Raw genomic sequence first — 22,466 nt, forward strand, 5'->3', positions numbered from 1 at the left:
TTTACAGATATTAAAGGAGTCTGCTGTTATCTTTTTCCTACCCTGCCTTTTCAACTCTGGTGCATCACCTGCTGTATAATACATATTTCATGGAGGCACAAGCACAGAATAGCCAACATATCTCTGATTTTCATACCACTTAATCCTTGGGAAAGGAGATTCCGGAGTGTGGCCTCGTGATTATGTGCTGGGCTCTGTCTCGGTCAACCCCATGGATTAAGCCAGGGATTGCCAGTGCTAAAAGCTTGAGCTGAAGAGCCACTTCTCAAGTTGAATGCTATCTAAGACCCATGTTCTCTTTGAATTGGGCCCAGAGTGGAGACACCAGACACACTAACCAGGGGGATAGAATTAGAGCAAGGGGCTGGTCATTGGGACAGCAGGGCTACAGCCCCAGCTCGGCCACCCATCTGTGTTGGGCAACCACACCACTTGGCTGGGCCTTCGTCTCTCAGGTGTGTCAGATGGAGAGAATACCCACCTCCGGGGCGTTGGGAAGGCTGATTCATGTTCATAAAAGTTCTTTGGCAGCCAAGGCTGTTCAGCTTTTTGCAATGGGAAAAGCTACCTATAAGTATTTGTGGACAAACGTACTGAGCAGATCAATGCACTTGACGCCTTGGGCTGTCTGTCCCCGCTTGATCCCGCGCTGCATGCCCAGCCAGTGCGGGGGAGGGGCTGCAGCGCCATGGGAACAGGTGGGGAGACGGGTGGGATGAGGGGCAGAGCAGGCCGAGGAGCTGGGGGCAGGCGCGGGGAGCAGCGCGGACACAGGGCGAGGGGGAGCCCCGGGGAGGGGAACGAGCCCGGGGGGGGAAGCGCGGTGAGACACCACCACAGAGCCGCTCCAAGCCAGGCCCTGCTGTACTTCCCCACCAGCCCCGGCCCCGGCCGACCGCCTCTCACCCACGCCGCTGCCCAGCGCAGCGTCCCCCAGCTCCGCGCTGATTGGCCGCGCTCCACCCCCTCCCGTCCGCGCAGCCGCTGCGATTGGGCGGCTGTCAGAAGGTTTCCTACGTCACCTCACCGCCTCACGGCCATCCGGGTCGTAGCCAATGGGAAGGCGGAGCTGGGCCTCAATCCGGGAGCTGTGGCCAATGGAGAGGCGGTTCACCGCCGGCGTAGCCAATGGGAGCGTGGATGCGCCGCTCCGGCCGCTTTCGCGGCAAAAAGGATTTGGCGCGCAAAGGCGTGCGGGGCTGGACCAGCTGGGGACAATACCCGGGGCCGGGCCGGGGCGCGCGGGCAGCCGAGGGACCCCCAGCGGGGCGAGCAGCGGGCCCGGCGGCCAGCCCCGCTCTGTGCCCTGCGGCGGCCCCAGGCAAGGGTTGAGGCTCCGGGGTGCTGCCTAGGTGCCCTTCGCTCCGGACCCCGCCGCCGCCCCGGCTGGCTGCGCGTCCTCGGGCCTCGGCTCTCCCTGAGCATGGGACGCGCGTCCCAGGGCCAGCCCCGTCTCCTGCCGCGGGCCGCCGCCGCCCCGCGGCCCAGGGCTATGGCCCTCTGAGCCGGCTGGGGAGGGGAGCAGGGCCGGGCGCCGGGGATGTGAGCGCCCGCCGCCCGGACCATGTCTCTGGAGGGCCTGGGGGTGGCCCCGGACGGCAGCGCCTGCGTGGCCGACTTGGAGGCTCTGCTGGGGGGCGCCGGGGGCCTCCACGTGATGGAGCAGCAGATTGTGATCATCTCCACGCCGGACGCGCTCCCCACGCCTGAAGCGGAGAGCGAGGCCGAGCTGCTGCTCTTCGCCACCCCGCAGGCCCCCCGGCCGGGCCCGGCGGCGCAGAGACCGGCGCTGGGACGCCCACCGGTAACGCCACGTTAGCGCTCTCGTTTGTAGCTCGGTAGCAGCACTACTTTCCCCAGGGGATCTCCAGGCGCCCGGAGCTGGGCGGGCTTGGTCGGCTGAAAATCAGGCCCTTTGCTACCCGGAGAGCACGCGTGTTCTTTCTACGCGTGTATTTCCCCCCCTCCCTCCTTGTCACTGCTAAAATTGTGTGTGTGGTGAAACGTGGCAGCTTTGTCACAGCACAAGGCCAGAGGCTCCCCTGATGGTGCTCTAAAGAGCCCCGGAAATAAAACAAAGAAAGGAAATGGAGAGAAACTTTGCGTCAGTGCGGGGTAATCCAAGAAGGCAGATGTAATAGCCCAATTTCCCCCATACTGTGGCCATTGGCTCTACCCTCATGAAAATAAAGTGCCCTGGGAACTTTAATGGGCCACCTGTGGCCAGGGCCTCAGTTTTAGAGATCATTGAAAGAGAGGGCGCTTCTTGCATTCAGCTCGCCTAAATTCAGCCTTCTCTGGGTGCTAGATAAGGTATATAGCTGGCCCTGGTGTGGCTGCTGCTCTTGGTCTTCCGGCTTCATGTGATAAAGCTCCGAAGCTCCCGAGTGAGGGAGGAACCGGCAGCACTATGTGAGTGAGGCCTGACATGAGACTGGTCGCTTGTACAGTTTTCTGAGTGTGTTCCTGAATCAGCATTTCTGCTGTTAATCCTTTACGGGGCTAAGTAGTGAGGTGGAACAGGTTCAAATGGGACATGTGAAGTTTGGTTCTGAAATATTAGCTGTTAGCTAACATATAGGAGTGACATACCCTGGTACAATAGAGAGGAATGATAATTGCTCATGAAAATATGCAAATAAATTATTCATTGGGGGATGGTGTGCTGTATTAGTGGACATACACCAGTCATCAAAATGTGTCTCAGCTCCACTTCAGAACTAAATCCATTGAGTGGATTCTATCTCTCCACACTTCTCAGTTTGTTCTCAGATCTCACTTTTTTGTGATGACCCTTTAATGTCCATGGCAGCAGTCCACAGTGTTATAAATGCAGAGCTTAATTTTCTGCTTCAGGATATTAAAGCCAGAGTCTTGAAAAATTCTGCTTGTTCAGTGTGGGAGTGTATACATACACAGTCAGGCATGTAACTTCTAAATAATCATTAGGATAAGCTGTGGTGAAAAGGCATTGTCTTCTACAGCATCAGCACAAGAGGGCCTTCATTGTTATCGGAGCCGCTGGATGCTACTATAATGTAACAAATACAGACTGTGCTGTGAAATATGCAGGGCTGACCCTTGCACCCATGCAGACACCCATTGTCTTCAATGGGACTCCAAGCAGGAGTCTGCCCTTGCCTTGTTAGACCCTGATTTTGCACCAAGAACTGCAAGGGTGAACCAGCAGAGCCTTTCCTTTCTTTTGGTTTCCTGAATTGTTTTCATAAGGTTGATTTAGATACTTAAATGACTCATACTAGCATCTGCAATTAGACTGAGGCTAAAGCAACAAGGGCTTGCAGTTCTCTCTATCAGGGCAGGATCAAGCAGATCATTGTGTGGGATCCTTCTTTACTTATGCAATTTTAAGATGGAGTTTTAAGCCATCATCTGGCATTGGCCATGGCTCGTGAGTGGATCTGTCCCAGCATAAAATCCCCATGCTTTTAGTTCAGTAGAGATGGGGAGTGGGGGGAGTGAGGGAGGAAAAGACCACAACATGCTTTGCTAGTTAAACATGCCATCTTCCAGAGGCTTCTCACTGTAGTTTGAGGGGCTTGCAGGGGGCAGCAGCTTTACAGCTGATCCTTTGTTTTAACTGTTTGGGTCAGGAATCCATAATGAGTTTTCCCTGTCTGGTGTCTCCCTGCTTGTGGGGAGTGGGTGGTTGGGATGGAAAGGAGTGTTTGGTCCTTTGTGCTGTTGTACTGGAGGCGTTGCTGGTTTGTATGGTTGGACCGCTGCTTCAAGGAGGATCCTTGTTTTTGAAACCCCAAAACATGAGCTGCTTTTCTCCCAGCTGTTTGCAAAGTGCTTGTTTCAGAGGAAGTTCAAATCAGTCTCTGATTCTTTAATAAGCAATCAGCAGCCTGGTGCACATAGGCTGTTCTGCACCAGCAGCTCTGGTGGGGCTACAGCCTGGTGCCTGTGGGTGGTGAAGTTCTAAACACCCTAGTGTGCATAAGCAAAGGGGGCAGAACTCTTCTTTTCAGCTCCCATGGGTGCTTCCCAGCAGTGCACTGGGATTTAGGTATCTTAACCTGACCATCAGCTGTCTAGGGTAGTGAGAGTAACCACTCACTCACTCCCTGATCGCTTAAGTTGAGATGCTTCCCACCACATACGTGTCACTAGGCCTTTGGGCAGGAGGGAGTTGTCTAATCCATCTGTTTCTGTATTGTCAGGCTGTTCCCCTCTAGTAATAAAATAGGCCCCAATTACTGAGTCTCCTTCCCAAATGGCTCCTTCATGAGCGAGATCATTTTGCGCTCAATGAGGCTAGAGGCAGGTACAATCACAATGTACAAAGTTTTAAAGTTCTCTTGAACCTTCAACTTCTCCTGACTGCCCATGTGGTCCCAGGTAGGTTGCTGGAGCGCTGGTCTGAGCTGGAGCTTTGCCTGTTGGCACAATTGGGTGATTGAGTCAGGTGCTCCACTTGGGGCTACCCTGGAAAGCTCTGATGTCATAGAATCATAGAAGATCAGGGTTGGAAGAGACCTCAGGAGGTCATCTGGTTCAATCCCCTGCTCAAAGCAGGACCAACACCAGCTAAATTATCCCAGCCAGGGCTTTGTCAAGCTGGGCCTTAAAACCTCTAAGGGTGGAGGTTCTACCACCTCCAAGGTAACCCATTCCAGTGCTTTACCACCCTCCTAGTGAAATAGTTTTTCCTGATATCCAACCTAGACCTCCCCCACTGCAACTTGAGACTATTGCTCCTTGTTCTGTCATCTGCCATCACTGAGAACAGCTGAGCTCCATCCCCTTTGGAACCCCCCCTTCAGGTAGTTGAAGGCTGCTATCAAATCCTCCCTCACTCTTCTCTTCTGCAGACTAAATAAGCCCAGTTCCCTCAGCCTCTCCTCATAAGTCATATGCCCCAGACCCCTAATCATTTTCTTGCCCTCCACTGAACCCTTTCCAATTTGTTCACATCCATTCTGTAGTGGGGGGCCCAAAACTCGATGCAGTTTTCCAGATGTGGCCTCACCAGTGCCGAATAGAGGGGAATAATCACTTCCCTCGATCTGCTGGCAATGCTCCCACTAATGCAGCCCAATATGCCGTTAGGCTTCTTGGCAACAAGGGCACACTGTTGTCTCATATCCAGCTTCTTGTCCACTGTAATCCCCAGGTCCTTTTCACCAGTTGGTTTGTAGCTTATATCCTTGTGTGTGGCAAGTAAGCTGGGTACCAGTTAAAGACCCGAGCTCCCTACTTCCGCTAACAAATTCCATCCCATTAGTAACTGGGTGCAGGGTCTGAATAAGGCACCCAATGAAATACCTGCAGATGGTGGCCCATAGATAATGCTGTCTTGCGTCCATACCTTTGTGAATTGCGTGATAGGAAAGGGATTGTGTTACGAGAGAATTGCAGAAAATGTTGTCGGCTGCAAGGTGGGTGACTCAGACTGGGCGTTTGCCGCATGATGAGTTATAAAACGTTGAGCACTCGTGACGGCTCGCTCTTATAAATGCTGTTCATATGAAGCAAGTGGGTGACTGTCTCCCAGTCCTGTTTTGGTTTTTCCTCTTCTGGGGCACATCTGCTTAGCAAGGACTCCTTGGCTTTGAAGTGTTCCCAAATGGCTGATGGCAGGAATCTTTCAGCAGCTTCCTGAGGCATTGGAGGAATAGTGCATCCTTCAGATGTGCTTAGAAGACAGCGTCGTGTCTTTCTAATTGGATCCGTCTAAACTCCAGCACATGGAAAATGCTTTTGGTCTCTAGCTTGGTGTTACCCACACAGCACTGAAAATGTAAAACCAGGGCAAGGGAGAAGGGCAGCTCCTCACCCCAAACTGCCTGCCAGTTCCGCATTGAGCTTTCATCAGAGGCAACCTGAGGCCGAACTGAAAGATGGATTTACGATGCCAGTGCTTAACTTGTAACGAAAGCGATGTGGGGGCTCAAGCTGGGCAGCCGGAAAACAGCAGCTGCTGACCGGGCACCCAGCCCTGAGGGCAGTGCTGCCAGCAGCAGCAGTAGCGCAGAAGTAAGGGTGGCATGGTGTGGTATTGCTAACTTACTTCTGCGCTGCTGCTGGCAGTGGTGCTTCCTTCAGAGCTGGGCGGCTGCTGGCTGGGAGCCCAGAGATGCTGGGGCTATGACCTGCCAAGCCTAGAGGTGCCAGGGCTCAGCGTTGGCAAGCCCTGGCACAAATTAAACACTTAATAGTGCCCATCACCAGAGTGTCAGAGGAAGGGGAAAGAGTCCAGGACTGGTCGAGATGGTGGGCTGAGGGTTTGCTGAATGCCCAGTTCACATATGGCACTTGGATGCTCTGGTGATGGTTGCTGTAGATATACCTGTTACTGGGTGTGTAACCAGCATACAGTTCTAAGGGCTGATATCAATAGTCGTAAGGTGATCACATGGAGTCAGAAAAGCATCCTCGCAGCCCCTCTGGGGGGCTTTCACGTCTCAGCGCTGAGCACCAGACAGACAGACGGCTGAGTCAGGTGGCACCTGTGTGTCCATGGTTCCTTAAGTTTTTGAGCATGGAATGAGTTGTGGAAGCTTGCAGCAAGGAGACCTACGCCACACAGTTAAGAAACAGTGCTGGAGCCCTGACAAAGGAGTGTCAGAACCAGGGCAGGGGGAGGCCCTGAGAGGGGGAAAGGGAGGAGCTTGGAGGAAGATGGGAAGGGCAGTAGGGGAGGCCTATGGGACCAGGGAATGACTCCCCTCAGGATCCATCCCATCCTTACCTGCTTGGCTTCGGTTCACCATGGGGGGGCAGCTGTTCGGTCGGCCCTGCTGACCAACTTCCAACATTGCTCAGCTTCAGCTCTCCCCTGGACTCTCAGCGCCTCTGGCCCCATGCTCTCCCTCCCGCCCATCCCAGTCCCACCTGCAGCATCCCCGGCTCTCTCTGTGCTGACCTGGCACCTGCTAGCTTGGAGGACGCTCTGCAGCCAGGGAGGGAAAGGAACTGCCTGGCCTGGCACGGGTAGATGTACGGGGATGCTGTTCTGGCTCCTAAAGGAAGTGCTAGAACACCGTTCCAGCACAACCCACACACTGTTAACAAATCATTACATGGCAGGCAGTGACCTTCCTGGGAGATCAGAGTCTCTTAACACACCGAGGCCACGCTGATTCAAGTACTCTCCCTGCCCTCATAGGTGTTGCTCCCCTCCAACTAAGCCAAAGAGTGGGGCAGATTTCCCTTTGGTTGGCTTTGCCTGTCTGAAAGGTTAAATGCCTGTAGTTCAAGGCTCTTTATCTAAAAACCTTTGGTCCTGCTCCAGGGGAGGATGGATCACTTGATTACCTGTTCTGTTTATCCCTTTGGGGCACCTGGCATTGGCCTGCTGTCGGAAGACAGGATACTGGGCTAGATGGACCTTTGGTCTGAGCCAGTATGGCTGTTCTTATGTTTCTTCTTTTCTCATTGCTACTGGGGTGGTGGTTTGGCTCCATAATGCAAATTCTGGTGACACTCTGCAGTTAACATTTGCCATTAAATGCCACCAAAGCCATTCTGGTCTATGCTGAGCCCACCAGCCCAGCTGCTGATCATGATGGTGGCTTCTGCAGTAGACACTTGCCCGCTAGGAACTAGGCTGAGACCAGACTCATATTGCATAGGCCCAATAGCTGACTGGCCATGACTTTCAGTTGGAAGTAATGTGGCTGGTGCTATTGGATCTCAGCTCTAGGGGTAACCTGCAGGGGGAGGTGATCTGTGGCATTCTGTTCCTTCACAAGCCTTCCTTCTCTTGCAGGTGAAGAGGAAGTTAGATCTGGAGACGGATCACCAGTACATAGCAGAGAGCATCCAGACATCCCGAGGCAAAGCGAAAAACCCTGTCAAAGGTAAAAGTACCACTTTCTGCTGCTTCTACTCACTCAGTGTCCTTACCAGCCACTGCATCTCCCCTCCAAATGGCCTAATGGGGCTGAATCCCCAGCCGAGCTGAGCTATGATGGTTGGGACTGTGGGTCATGGAGTCCATTGCCCTCTGGAGGAGATCAGGGCCTTCAGTGTTGCAGCATCTACCCCTTCTCCCACTGCAGCCTCTGACCTGCTCCATCCCTCTGTGCAGAGCCAGCTCTGGGACTTCCTCAGCTGGCCCAACTCTACTAAAGGGTGGTGGGTGTAAATTCAAGCCTCTTGGGTGTTAAGTCCTGCTCTGCCTTCCCTTTTCTCACTGGTTTGGGCATAAATAGGCATGCCCCCAGCAGCTGGGTTCCTGTGCAGCCTGTTCCGGCTTGTGCTTTCCAGTAGCCTGTCCAGGAATCAAGCTGTAGGTTTTTAGCGGTACTTCACGTACCTCTGGAATTGGGCTTGGGCTCTTGAGTTGTCTGGTGGTGGTGACAGACTGCTTCACGCATTCTGGCCTGCCCTTGAGGCTAGAGCACTTGGGAATCTCATGGGAGCATTTGTTTCATGCTATCATGTTATCCCACTGGCACCAGAATTAACACATTATGCAGACCCTGTGATCACAAGTCCCGCCTGGACAGACAAACTACCCAGATATGTGCCAGGCTGCCCTGCGCTTCAGCAGTGGATGTGCAGCACATGGAGGCTAGAGATGCAACGCCCCATCTCAAGTGGGATGACAGGAATGTTGCTGATGGAACAAGTCTGGGCTTCAGTTGTTAAAGCAGTAACTGATTTGCCTGTGGGCATTGTCACAGGGGTTGAAAACTGGCTGAAGGACTGTAAGCAAAGGATTACAATGGCAATGAGATTGCAGTATAGTGGGGTCAGTGCCCAGGTATCAAATGGAAATGATGCTCATTAATCTAGGTGCATAGGGAGTAAAGGGGTTAAACCTGCAGATGCCGGCCGCCCCCCAAAAAGTGCTGTGTTAATGGACCACAGTGAATCCTGATGTTAGAGTAAACCCGGGAGCCCCCAAGACTGGGCGCTGAGCCCCTTTCCAGTGGGTGACAGGTGGGAGTGCTGAAGGAAGACTCCACTCACTGAGTTTTTGTGTTGTCACTTCTATATAAATCTGTAACAAGCAACTTTAATTGCTCGCAGGTGTGAAATCTCCTGGGGAGAAGTCCCGCTATGAAACCTCTCTGAACCTGACCACCAAGCGTTTCCTGGAGCTGCTAAGCCAGTCACCAGATGGGGTGGTGGATCTCAACTGGGCAGCGGAGGTCCTGAAAGTGCAGAAGAGGCGGATCTACGACATCACCAATGTCCTGGAGGGCATTCAGCTAATCACCAAGAAATCCAAGAACAACATTCAGTGGCTGTACGTATGAGCACCCAGTGCTTTGTTGTGCGGCCAGCATGGGTGTAACTGGTTGGGGCTCTTTGAGCACATCTACCTGGCAAGCAGAACCCATGGCAGCTATGGCACTAAAATGTGTAGACATTTGGGCTCAGGCTGGAGCTCAGACTCTGTAGCCTAGGGAGCGGGGTGGGCTTGGCTTCAGAGCCCATGCTCCAGCCCGAATGTCTACACAGCTATTTTTAGCACTCATGCTATAGTCCTGGGCTCTGAGGCTCATTGCCACAGGTTTCTGCTTGCCGTGTAGACACATCTTTAGGTTCCCTTTCATGCTCAGTATTCCCCGGCACTGGTCATTATGTGAGCTCAACTGCTGCAGTTCTCCAGAGCTGAGTCAGAGTTTAGAGGGTACTAGATTATGGCTGCATTTTTTGGCTGTATGTTTAAATGCCCCAAGTGTACTGTCCTTACTGTGTTAAAGTGCTTCCACTGGGATACTAAGTGTCTCTTTTTTCCCCTTTCCTCCAGTGAGTTCTCTGGGAACTTCTCCCTGGGCATTTGGATCTCAGAAGGGGCCAGTTTTGTACATAACTCTACATTTTGTTGACCCATGAACAACCCTTTACCGTCCTCAGGTGCCTTCTGCCTGAAGCCTCAAAGAGCTTCACAAACAAGCCTTGCAACTTCCTTGGGAGCTGAGCTGGCATCATTCCCATTTTACAGATGGGGAAACGGAGGCACAGGGAAGTGAGTTGTCTAGGGTCACACAGGGAGTCTGTGACTAGAGCTGGAATTAAACCCAGTTCTGAATTTCAATCCAGTGCCTTAACCCTAAAGTTTCCTACATAAAATGCTCTTTAAAAAAAGAGTCCTAATTTGCATGAAATCAGAAATTCAAGTGCAATGGCAGAGTGGTTAAGGCACTTGATTATGATTGTGAAGGTCCTGGGTTCGAGGCTTGCTCAATCCCACGCTGAAAGTTCACCCAACTGCTGAACAGGAACCTAATCCGTTGGGTTAGGGCAGTCAAAGGGGGTCAGACGTGAAGCTGGTCGAATCGCATCACTCCCTTGTGTACTATTGGCTCTGACACGCTTTAACCGCGGTCAGCTCGATGAGCCAATGGCTATGGGTGACTTTAACTAAAATCAGAATAAACTTACCCTACCCTACCCTGCCCAAAAAATAAAATAAATTAAATAAATTAATGGAGATACCCTATCTCCTAGAACTGGAAGGGACCTTGAAAGGTCATTGAGTCCAGCCCCCTGCCTTCACTAGCAGGACCAAGTACTGATTTTTGCCCCCGATCCCTAAGTGGCCACCTCAAAGATTGAACTCACAACCCTGGGTTTAGCAGGCCAATGCTCAAACCACTGAGCTAACTGTTCTTCCCCCCTCACTCCCAAATGTTGCGGGGAAGCCCGTTGGTCTGTATTTTAAAGTAATGGCTCAAGTCTGTTGCTTATAATAGTGGGTGCAGGGACTTGGGCCCTCACCCCACAACACCGGAGAATGGCTCTATTGAATCTGTGTCCAAGCGTCCACCTGAATAATGCCCTGGGTGGAGCTCTGTGGGCAGTTCCCAGTTCTGGGCACTGACTGGCCTACGTCATGTGTGGCTGTTGTGTTTGCACCTGCAGCATCTGAGTTTCAAGGATAGCTCCAGCCTGTCCCCTCTCAGGCTACTGTGGTCGGAGGTGTCAGGCCTACAAGGCTAGCAGGGTAGTGTTCATGGTGAGTGTCCCCTAGTGGCTGGCCGTGCAAGAGAGGAGGCTGCGGGGTGAATGCTGTATTGAGGATAGCCTCTAGTGCCCTGCCACAGGGCTGGGCAGGGAAGGAGAGAATCACCCAAGAAGCTGTGGTGCAGCCCCTCAGCAGGCAAAGCCGCTGCCCCTTGGGAAGGCAGGTGCTTGCAGTGGTGGGTGTGGGAGACCCTGCACTTGGGTGCATGGGGGGGGACACTGATACAGGAGGGAGTGTGGACCTATGCTTTAGGGCAGGGCTGAACTTTCCTTTGTGTTGAGTGGTGCTTAGCACCTTGGGGGTTACTGAAAACAAATAGTGGCCATGGCCCTTGGGGTCAAACTAGCTAGAGCCCCTTCCCCAGTCCTCTGCCTTGGCCTATATGACTGGCACCAGATGGCCATGGTGGAGGTGGAATTCCCTGCCTCACCCTTCCCTGTTTCATGATTTCATTTCCTGGCTTGCCAGCTGACAAAGCAATTGTTGCCAGAGAGTGCAGCCTCAAGTGTCTACGTGTGGGAGGGGACACCTCCTGGGTGTGGTAAGGGGACAGGTGGCTACAGATGGGTGTAATCCCCACACCTCCGATTGCTCTGCAGAACACTCTGTTACATGTCCAGGCTGCCATTGCCCTTGCTCTGAACATGACTGACCCGAGTGTTCTGTTTCCTAGGGGCAGCCAGTCAGCTGTGGGGAACACCAGTAAGTACCAGGTGCTGGAGAAGGAAATCCGTGACCTTCAGGTGGCTGAGCAGCAGCTGGATGACCTCCTCCAGATGTGCACCGTCCAGCTCAAGCTCCTCACTGAGGACCCTGAGAATCAGCAATATCCTTGTCTGAGTGGCGCTGCGGGAGCTGCTTTACTACATAGTGAGATCTGGGAGCTGCAATGCCGGTTCTGTGTGGCTCTGTTCTAATAGCTTCACAGCTACCAATCTGCAGGGTAGCCTCAAGGAGCTAAACGTGCCAGGCCAAGGGGTGGTATCTTGTCTCTGTTGCCTCCCCTCTGAGCTGATAGAAAGCCCTGTACCTGGCAGATAGTTTTGACAGTTGATCTCAGGCTGGGCTACAGGGCCCATTTGCTTAAGGAGCAGCAGTGTTGCGAAGGAGTTGCGTTCCTTGCTCCATGTGGCTGGGAGTATGCACTCTAGTGCGAGTGAGGTCATTGCTTTCGCCGTAGCGTAGTCTCCACTGACCATTTTGTTCAAACCATACAGAGCTGCTTATTGTCACAGTACAGATGATACCAGCCGATTCCCATGGGGAATGGGTAACTTTATCCTTAAAAGGGGCACGCTAAAAAGTCTCGGTGTCAGTATCTGTTATTGTGACCCCTGGTGCCTGACGTGGAGAAGGGCTTTAGAGTTCGGACTCCTCATGGTTCATCCCATTGATTTGCTCTTGGGCATTTTGCTCAGCATGGGCAAATCCTTTCAGCTTTGCTTTCTGGTTCAGCAAGGTCTGGGCTGCGAATGCTGTGGGGGAGGCAGGTTGTATGGCTCAAGCCAGAATTGATTATATCTAAATCTCTAGTGTCGTGGAAACGTTTCTGTTCATGTCGAGGTTTTGTAAAACTTATAGTAAACCAAAACATCTGGGGCTGGATTCCTTCCCTGTGCCGGCCAGTCTGCAGCCAGGGTGTAGTTCCTTTAGGCTTGTGGTTCTGCTGGTGTTTGCATACTCCCTTGCAAACCACATACCACTTCTGCTCTTCTCTTTAACGGCTCACAACTGTTACGTGTCCTACATGCTTGTGTCATGAGCCACGTTGCTTTTTTGTTGTAAGTGGTCTGCGGGCTGCCATTTCTATGCAGTGGAGTCGTGCCTATTAGTGAAGAATGGGAGGAGGGGTGAAGCCATTGCTCCAGGTCCTTGGCAAGCAGCAGCTATTCAGAGTCACATGGAAGATCGCTTCAGTTGTAGGCAACCAGCAGTGAGCATGCAGACCTGCATTAATTCCCCATCCCCTTCTGCTACCTGATTTCTCATCTGCTGTGCAGCCCAAGTGCTTCTGTTGTCAGAAGTTCACGACTGCAGCTGGGAATTGCAATGCCAAATGCTGCATCTAGGCCTCTGTGAATGCTAGTATTCTTAAATCACTAATCTCTTGCCCTAAGTCGGGGCTGGGGGCTCAGGATTTGAGTGGCTTCTCGACCAGGTATATCAGGCATCTGCCATTGTCACACAGCACAAATAATTCAGACAACGTCTGTCTCTTGCAGGGCTGTGGAAAGGGGTTTATAGGCTTTGGGCATGGCCAGGGGGGTGGGGCTAAGTCCCCTTACAGCTCAGATACTGTGTATGTGTGTGTGGAGATGCTGTAGTTAAACAATGGATAGCTGTAAGCAGTGATGACCACCAGGGTATCGGGTAGAGTGTGGGATGGACACGCATGAACATCTCTGTAACACTGCAGAGGTTAGTATGTTCCTGCCTTGAGTGCACTGTCAAACGTGAAGTGCTTTGAGCATCAGAAGTGTACCTCTGTCCCAATCACTGCACGCCCTGGAGTAAGTCACTGCCTGCGTGTTGGTGAGTTGAATGCTTAGGCAGCTGCTTGTGGTTAGGGTCTGACAGTTCCCCAGCTCCTGAGTCCCGCTAGCTATTGTATCCAACTTGTAAAGCTGTCTCTGGTCCGGATGGAAGGGAACAGCCACCAGCCTTCCAGTGAATACTCCTTGACTGAGTGCACCTCTGCTTATGTGACCTGCCAAGACCTTCGCAGCATCGCAGACCCCTCTGAGCAAATGGTGATGGTGATAAAAGCCCCTCCAGAGACCCAGCTGCAAGTTTTAGACCCAGCAGAGGTAACCCCTCCCTCCTCTTCCCATTGCAGCTCTTCCTGGTGCAGTGCCTGGGGCCATCCTTCTGCAGCCGGCTATCCCACCTTGTCGCATTGCTGTGCGCAGGGCTCCCTGTTCATAGGTGCCTGGATCAGCAGGGGGGAATAAAGCCTCCTGCTCCAAGAACTGCTCACCTGACGCTAACTTCTCAACCTTGGCAGCCTGGGTGACTTCACATTGCCTGCGTTCGTGCTGCTACTCCTGGCAGGGGCCCGAATTCTCTATGAGGGGCTGGTCTCCTGAGCTTAGCAGGCCGTTACCCATGGGGGTTGCTTGGTGGCTCACTCCCCCTTTGGGGGGCCGGTGGAAGCTGTCAGGTCTGTGCTTTCTGGCATGCCTTGCTCTGCTCTCTGGATCTACGTGAGCTGGCACGGCTGTGGGGCATCCAGCCTGCATAAGCACTCTGCCCTTGGCAAGCCCATGAAGGCCGTGTTCCCTTGCTATTAGTGGTTCTTTTTGCTCGTCTCTTTCAGGCTTTCCAGGTTTCCTTGAAAAGCACCCAGGGCCCCATCGACGTGTTCCTGTGCCCAGAAGACAGCTCTGGGGTCTGTAGCCCAGTCAAGAGTCCTTTCAAAGCAACTGCTGAGGAATCGTCCCCTGGTTCTTCTGAGGCAGCAGCCTCCCCGCTCCTGCACCCCACCCAGGACGTGAACTTGCCATTGCTGCCTGGTGAGCAAGGTGTGTATGGGAACAGGGCATCTTCCCTGGCTTTCAGAGCCTGCTTCACAGTCGGGGAAGTGCCATGTGAATGTGGAGGGGCTTGGTGGGCTCAGCACTAGACACAGCTCAAAGGGACCCAGCGGTGGGTGGGTTGGTTCTGGCTGCTCATGGAGCTGCAGGGTTGGAACAATCCAATCGCGCTGCTGCCGGCCAGGCAAAACAATGCTCAGCTTCACAGTGCGTGTCTCAGACCCGAAACGCAGCGTAGTAAATATACAGGGAATTAATGGGGAGGGAGGGGGAAATACTGTCCCCGTTGCACAGTGGGGGTGACAGTTGCAGATGGGTATTGCGTACTGTATCTGTAGTGATATCACAGATGCGGGGAGGGTCTAACTGACTCTGGTGCCTGGTTCCCATGACTGGTAGGTTGTGTCTGGCGGGCCAAAGCACAGCTAGTGGACTTGCCATGGCTCAGGGAGAGGACCTGGCAAGTGGCCCAACCCTCACCCATCCACTTGGATGACTCAAACGGCCAAACAGGTTTAGTCAGGACTATAAATCATGGCTCTTCAGACTTGGGAGGAGACTGATTTCTAAGTCAACTCTGAAAACTCCCTGTTGGGCTGGAAGCTCCAGCCCTGGTAGGGGCTTGGAATGAAAGTGACACCTTAGCTGTAGCACGGCTTGCACGTTGGGATCCCAGAGGGGAAACCCAGCCCCCTCGAGAATGCTGCTCTTTCCCAACGCCTGGGTATGTAGTGGTGGAGCTGCTCCCCAGCTTGGCTCTGCCTGAGCCACCCCTTGTGCGTGTGTTTGGCCAGGTTTGCCCTCGGCCACAGTCACTCCTGGGAGGAGTTCACCTGCCTTGCCCTCTAAATCATAGCTATGCTTATCGCAGGTAGAGACTGGTGGAGGGCTGGGCCCCAGAACTGTGCTAGTGGCTGAGGCGTGCCTCCCCGGGTACGTGCCTCCCCGTCCTCTGAGCCTGGCTGCAGTTAGGGGCATAGCCAGACTAGCTAAGATCACCGATAGTATTTTGGGGGTGGGGAGATGGTAATGCTCGGGGCCAATTACCTGACTCTGCTCTAGCCTCAGATTCCCTTTCCCTGCCTCAGCGTCCCTCTCCCTAGTCTAATTTTGTCCGGCCCCCTGGGTTTCAAGGTGCAGGCTGCGTGTGTACTGCTCCCTGGGAGCGAGGCCCCAGCCTGCTCTCTCTGGGAAGGCTTGCTTCCTTAGTCCTGCTGTCACCCCTCCCTGGCTAAGCGCTTGTGCTGCTCCTCTGAGGAGTGGTAGGTGTGCTTCCTCCCTGTTAGCAAAGCTGTTTAACCACATGCGTGGGGTGGGGGGGGGGTGTTTACTCCCCATTCCAATGCCCATGACAAGGGGGCTCTGATTATCTCCAATGGCTTGGTGGTGGGGGGGAGGAAACTATTCAGGGCATGAGATCTGAAGGAACACCTCGAGCTGTCCCCACAAACAGGAGCAGGCGGTGCAGATACTCTAACATGCGTTGTCACATGCTCCAAGGGTAGGGCCCTGCAGCATCTGCCTGCTCTCTGCTGGGCAGGTGACCATGGCCCATCATGGAGATGGCTATGCTGGGTCACTGCCAGGGGTTGGCACGCAGAAAGGAAGGATATTGATTGCCCAGCCAGCTGCAGGAAAAGGCATTTTCAGTCAGTATTCTCAAAGCAGTCGTGGGCCCCACACTTGACTCCTTCCTGACGAAAGGTGTGGAAACCTCGGCGGGGCAAATGCCAGTGCTGACGTCTGTTCTGGACGCCACCCCAGGCTACTGGCAGCTCCTCCATCTTACCTGGATGGATCCTTGCCCGGGCCCCAGTCTCAGCTGGTTATTAGGAGAGCCAAGGAACTGCCCCACCCACAGCTGCCTCCCTCCAGGCACACACATGGCGCAGTGGAGGATCCTTGCGATACTCCACACCAGAGCATCTGAGGGGCAGAAGAGCAGCTGCCCAGCTCTGAGGCAGCACCTCTGCTTAATCAGTTCCACCTACTGCTCCTGGTAATGCCAAACCAGCGTGAGCGACAGGTTTCTCCGTAACCTTCCTGCAGCAGAGGGACGCTATCCTGCTAGGATTGGCACATCCAATGTGAAGAGCAGTAACCTGTCCCGCTTCAGAGCTGCTAGAATTCAAACTAGGAATGGACTTTAGCTGTGGAATGATAACCCAGGGCTGAACTCCCAAAGCCAGATCCGGCCCCTCTCTAATTAAAACCATCACCTTACTGCGAATGAACTGATGACTCTGCTGGAGCATTGACAGGTGCTAATATTAGACACTTGCTATTAATTACACAGCAGGCTCCTGGCTGCGGTTAGGTCTGCATATGAATTGAGAAATGCAACTCTTTAACCCTTCTAGTGAATAGGACCTGTCAAGGTCTCCGGACTTCTTCCTTAGCCGTTCGCTCCACCCAGTGGAAGGCTAGTTCTTCCCTCATATATTTTAAACCAAACCTATGTTCCTGGAAGACCCCACAAGCATGGCCCCTGGGCCAGGTTATTCCCCCAGGAGCAAGCTGCAGTCTCATGTGCAGGGAGAAAACAAACTCACAAGTCTCTGGTGGGGCTGCTGCTTGCCATTGTGTCTCTTCTGGATCTGCTTGTAGGTAGTGAGCTCCTGGGGGCAGAGCTGTCTGTGTGTCTGTACAGCACTGAGCATGTGGGGCTTTAACTAGTGATCAGACCTGTCTGGGCAGGGGGTGGATCGCTGATGGGATAATGCAACAGCCACGGGATGGTGGATGGGGAGGTTGATGGCCCAGTAGGAAGATGCTGTAGCCCCCATGGGTTGGGACAATGCACCAGCCCTCTGGGGTGGGGTTGGTAGCCTGGTGGGCTATTCTAAAGTGCTGTTCTTCAGCTCTGCACACCCCATCTCTGACCCATTGCCTGTCTCTGCAGAGCCCCTCCTGCCTGGGGAGAACGCGCTGCCGCTGAAGTGCGTGGCTGATGAGGTGAGTCTCTCACCGCTGGCCTCTGTGGATGCTCTGCTGGAGCAGAACAAGGATGACTTCTCCAGCTTCCTCCCGGACGAGTTCATCAACCTGTCTCCGCCCCAGCCCCAGGACTACCACTTCGGTCTGGAGGAGGGCGAGGGCATCAGCGAGCTCTTCGACTGTGACTTCGGGGACTTTGCACCCTTGGACTTCTGACTGCCTCCCGTGGAGCCGCTGTGCCACGAGCGCACAGCTGGGTGGGGCCACTCCTCCTGGGTGCTGATGCCTGAATGTGATGCTGCAGCTGACTCCGGCTCTGTGGCTGGAGGAGGCTTGGGACTCGGGAGCAGACGCGCTGGAGACAGGGGCTGAAGCAAATGGGGTTTGTGGGTAGTGAGCGTTTTGGTAAATGGCTGCATGGGTGGGGTTTGCTGGAAGGGGGGAAGGTGTGGGGAAACCTCACAGCCTCTCCCTGCCGTGCTCCGCGCCCTCCTGGGAATGCGGAGTGCTGTCGCTGTCTCCTCCCGCCTCACGCATGTGCCTTTCCTCCACGAGCCCATTCCCCTGAGGGGAGCTCTGCTTTGTGGTCCATGCCCCTGCGGGGATAGGCCGTGTGGCCGCTGCCATAGTAACAAAGGCCGCTTAACTTATTCTCCCCTAACCACCTCAGACTCCTGCCTTAGAGCTTCTGTTGTTGTGGGCAGGCCCCTCTCTCGAGCTGCAGAGCCAGATACGTCCCTCCTGCTGCAGGAGCCATTTTCCCCCCTCTTGCCTTAATGATCGTGAGTGATGTTGATCTTTCCACTGAGGAGCGACTACCTGGCCTGCAGATGCAGCCCCTCTAGAGCACCAGAGGCGATGAGGCTTTGCTCTGCTAGTCTCCTAACTTGGCTGTGGGATCAGCAGCAGGAGACGTGTGTCTCCTGGCTTAGCTGCAACCTAGCACCAATTCCCTGCTGCTTAGGTATCTCCCTGTAGGCCAGAGCTGCCTCCATGGTGGTAAGCTGTCTCTTGGCCTCTGCCTGGCAAGGCATGCCCTCATTCAGGAATGTAAATAGTAGTGACAGGGTGGCCTGCTGAGGAGTGCCAGGCTGGTGTGGGGTGCAGGGGAACCACTGTATGTATGTCTACCCGTTGGGTAGTGCCTGTGACCAGGGTCTGGCTTATGCTTCAAAAAAAAGGGTGGGGTCTGTTTAACAGCCAGCTGGCTGTGGCAGAGCCCCACTTTCTGGCTCCCCAGGTAACAGGGAAATGTGCAGAACTGAAATTCCCAGACCGGCCTTGGGGGCTCCTGGATCCAAGCGGGGAGGGGCGTGCGAAGGCCAGATACAGCATGACACTGGCTCTTGGTTCTCAAAGGTTCCTTGTTAGAGCTTTAAGGAGAGTCCTGTGTAGATTGATTTTATTTATTTTATGTGTTTGTTCCCGTGGGGACAGCTCTGATTTCCCAGGTGGAATGTGTGCGGTTGAGCTGTGTTGTGTAGGAATTAGCGCTCTGCTAGGAGGTAAATAGTGTGATGCTTTCCCAGGGCGGAGCTGTTAGTACTGAGGGGATTTTGTTTCGAAGTGGAAGGCAGCTGTGGTCTAGAGATCCTGACACAAAGCTAGGAGTCAATTCCCAGCTCTGCCACAGATGTGCTGGGGCATGTCACTTAACCTCCCGGTGCCTCTGTCTCCCCCTGCCAAACAGAGCCCGGGAGATTGCCCCACCTGTGGCAAAGCGCTGTGGGATGTCCAGATGGCAAGTGCAGTTTATTATTTATTATTTATATGGTCTAGAAGGTCCATGTGAGGCTTCTGGAAGGGGTCTCTGTTTGCTTGCGTGTGTGTGTGTGTGTGTGCGTGCATGTGTACGTTGTGTACTGTGTCCCCAAGTGGGCGACTGCCAGAAGTAGGAATTGTGGGTGGGAAGGAGGCCATTTTGTGTTCTGTTAAGCTAGAGAGTGCCAGCTGTTAAATACAGAGTCGCAGAGCTCCTTTCGTACAAACCACTTGCAAAGCTGGCTGGTAGGTGAGGGGGACAGTGTGGGAGCTCACTAGCTGGGTACTGGACCGGAACAGGGGGCATCGTAGCATCTCTGTGAGGTAAAATATATGTGACTGGTGGGAAGGGAAGCTGGTGGGCTGAACGGGCTATTTATTGTAGACAGGAAACGAGTAGCAGACGTGTCTGATAGAGGGGAAGGGTGGGGAGGTGAATCTGAGGCAGGAGGGAAACTCTGCCTGGAGATGCCGGGGATGCACAGTGGAAGCAACTTAGTCACGGAAGGGAAGTGGGCGAAGAAATAATAAAAAGGAAAAGTGAAGCAGGCTCCAGGGAAGCCTTGGAGGGTTTTGTGTTCCATGCCGAGTGGTGGTGACCAAGTCGGACCCTTTCGTGCCCAGCTGTCCATTGGGCATAGGCGGGATGGCAACCAGTGCAGTTCCTGTGTGGCTCTGTGCCTCCCTTGCCAGAGAAATCTGGCAGACAAGGCCCTGGCCTGGCAGGGGTTTTCTCACTTATAAAGAGACAAGGATCCTTTGGGTAGGGGAAGCTCTGATCTGCCTCCGTTTCCTCTCACTGCGTGCTGGCATCAGCATGCCCAGGCCACGGGCTCACTCTAACGTCTCATACAGAGAGATGAGAGGCTGCACAGACCCGGCCCTTTCCATTGCAGGGCCCCCACCTACTCTCCTGGCAGATTTGGAGGGAGTGGCTGATTTGGTGGCTGGTCATGAGCACCCAAAACTCTCGCTAGTTCTGGCTGCATGAGGGAGGGAGGCTGGAAGTGCCATAACTGGACCTGGTTCTACCATGTAGAGCAGCCACCCGTTCTCTTCTGTACCTTTCCTACACTGCTATCAGCTGCCTGAGTAGAGCAGAGGAGATAAGTTCTCCTGGCACAAACTCTAGTAGGGCTGTGAGGCTGCTGCACCAAAGCTTAAGCAACTAACAACCAGGTATGACCCATCCTGGCTGCATGAGTCCTGGAGCCATCCCACACTCAGGAAGATGGATAATCCACTTCCCAGCACAGGGAACTACAGCTGACCCTGCCAGTAGCCCTAGTGAGCAGCACGTTCTGTTGGCTGAAGTAACTGTTGTGGTGGGGTTCCCCCGCCCTTGCTTCACCAATGGGTTCCTGTGTATGGAGTGGATTCTGAGAGGGGGTGGGGCCGATAAAAAGGCTGTTCTGGGGCAGCTCCTTTGCTGACAGAGTTGGACAGGCCATGAACCAAAGCTTTCATGGGGTTGGCAGAACAGTAATGCTGACTCGCTGGCTATTTAGTGTAGGGATGGATGATCCCTGGGGGGTCAGATAAGCATGCACGGTTTTGAGTTCTCATGGGATTCCCAGGTGCTTTCTGCTCCCTAGAGTGCTGTGAGCAGAGCCACCCACAGGATTCCAGCTGGAGATCAAGACCAGAGCACGGATGGAGGCTCAGAAAAATGGGTGTGCTGGCGTCTCCAAGCTGCTTCCATGTGGGTCTTGGGTAAATCTCATCCTGCCAGAACTGTCGCCAATAGCCTGTCCCCTTCCTGGATGTCATGGAGGGCTGGAGGACCAGCTGGGTCCCCATCCCAATGCAAACCTAATGCAATTAGCTTTGACATTCCTGACATGCACTGGAACAGAAACTGACCAAACCTTGTAGACGATGATTTTCTTTTTGGGGTGGGTGGGGGGAAGAGGATAGAATCCATGGTGGTGTTTTGGCCTAAATGTCTGGAGAATTGTGCTGGTGCCCTCGCTCCCCTCTATCAGGGCGTTATCCAGGCTTAGCCAGGGAACAGTTTGTTGTGGTGTTAAATAAAACTGAAAGCACAACAGAACAAGGGTTCCTCCAGCTCTAGTGCCCAGCCAAAGAGGGAGGTGGCACAGGCCTCTGCCGAAGGGGATTATAGGACTGGAACGGATCTCTGTGTTGCAGGTTGGGGTACCGGGGAAGAGGAGGCCCAGGGTTAGGGAAAAGATCCAAATGTATGTTGGGGGGGGGGGGGGAGAGAAGAAAGGACAGAAGAAAACAGAAGTGGGTTTCCTCCCTTGTATCTTAAGTGCCTGGGCAGCGCTGCCTGTCCTGCTCGGGCAGCTGGTTTTCCTGTCGCATCCCCGGACTCCTATGAACTGTTGCAGTTCCTGAACTTTGAACAATCAAATCCACAGGTGGAAACGCATTTTCATCTACTGCCTTTTAATGAGCTTTGTGTACTGTTGTGCTTTGTGTTTTAATAAACATTTCTACTGAGTCTCTGAACTCCTGGCCAGTATCTGTTCATCTGTTGGGGGGCATGGCAGGTCACTGGACTAAATCCTCATCTGCTGAGAAGCCAGAGGGCTGGAGAGGGCCCTGGCCGGGCTGGCTCACCAAAGTGCTGTAGAATTTCTCTGACCACTCCCCAGCTTGTACAATTCTAGTGCCCAGCCCCTGTGGGTCTGAGCTGGGGAAGCAGCAGTCCACAGGGAGTGGGGGACGGCCCTTTGGCACTTGTGCTGTGTCCTGTGAGAGCCTCAAGCTCTGCACTTATCAGCCTGAGCCCATCTGTCCCCTGCTGAAAAACTATTGTACGTATGGGGACGTAGGCAGCTCTGTTCAGTCCCAGGGACTTCAGCACAGCTAAGCTATGCCTGGCCTGCAGTCATGCACTTGATCTTGGGCTACTGTTCTAGAACGCCCACCCGCCGCCTCTGAGGTAACTTTGGTGCTTCTCCGCTGTAGACCTCAGTGCTTTAGGGATTCAGCTTCATTATCTCCATCATACAGCTGGGTGCACTGTAGGTACACCGATGAGGTGACCAGCCCATAGTCACACGGGAGAAGAACCAGGTCTTCTAATGCCCTTTCCTGTACCCAATCTTCTGCAGCACACTCGCTGTCGGGTAGCGAGGATGAGAAAATAGCTGCTCTGGAGATGAAGAGTCTTCGTTCTGTGCTTGCTCCGGACTCCCTCATGGTAGGTGCTGTACAATGATGGGGAAGCCTAAGCACTATGGTAATACAAATACCAATGACCATTGCAGGCAGGCATCCTGATTGGCTCTTTGCATTGACTTTGGGCAAATGGC

The 22,466-nt window shown here is 53.7% G+C and overlaps 1 protein-coding gene across 1 annotated transcript; it reads left to right on the top strand.

Moving 5' to 3' along the window:
• Positions 1-1,192: 1,192 nt before the first annotated feature.
• Positions 1,193-21,657, top strand: E2F1 (E2F transcription factor 1). The gene is made up of 7 exons (XM_034787709.1): positions 1,193-1,804; positions 7,739-7,829; positions 9,007-9,226; positions 11,625-11,777; positions 13,644-13,758; positions 14,268-14,472; positions 17,387-21,657. The coding sequence occupies exons 1-7, from the start codon at positions 1,565-1,567 to the stop codon at positions 17,635-17,637; spliced, it is 1,275 nt and encodes a 424-aa protein (XP_034643600.1). The 5' UTR covers positions 1,193-1,564; the 3' UTR covers positions 17,638-21,657.
• The last annotated feature ends 809 nt before the right edge of the window (positions 21,658-22,466 follow it).

Source organism: Trachemys scripta, chromosome 12, assembly GCF_013100865.1.
Source record: "Trachemys scripta elegans isolate TJP31775 chromosome 12, CAS_Tse_1.0, whole genome shotgun sequence".
Taxonomy (NCBI): domain Eukaryota; kingdom Metazoa; phylum Chordata; order Testudines; family Emydidae; genus Trachemys; species Trachemys scripta.

Excerpts from the sequence above, each read along its gene's own strand:
- E2F1 (XM_034787709.1), top strand. The coding sequence starts at position 1,565 with ATGTCTCTGGAGGGCCTGGGGGTGGCCCCGGACGGCAGCGCCTGCGTG. Across the intron at positions 1,805-7,738 it reads CGGCGCTGGGACGCCCACCG|GTGAAGAGGAAGTTAGATCT; the intron begins GTAACGCCACGT and ends CTTCTCTTGCAG. Across the intron at positions 7,830-9,006 it reads AGCGAAAAACCCTGTCAAAG|GTGTGAAATCTCCTGGGGAG; the intron begins GTAAAAGTACCA and ends AATTGCTCGCAG.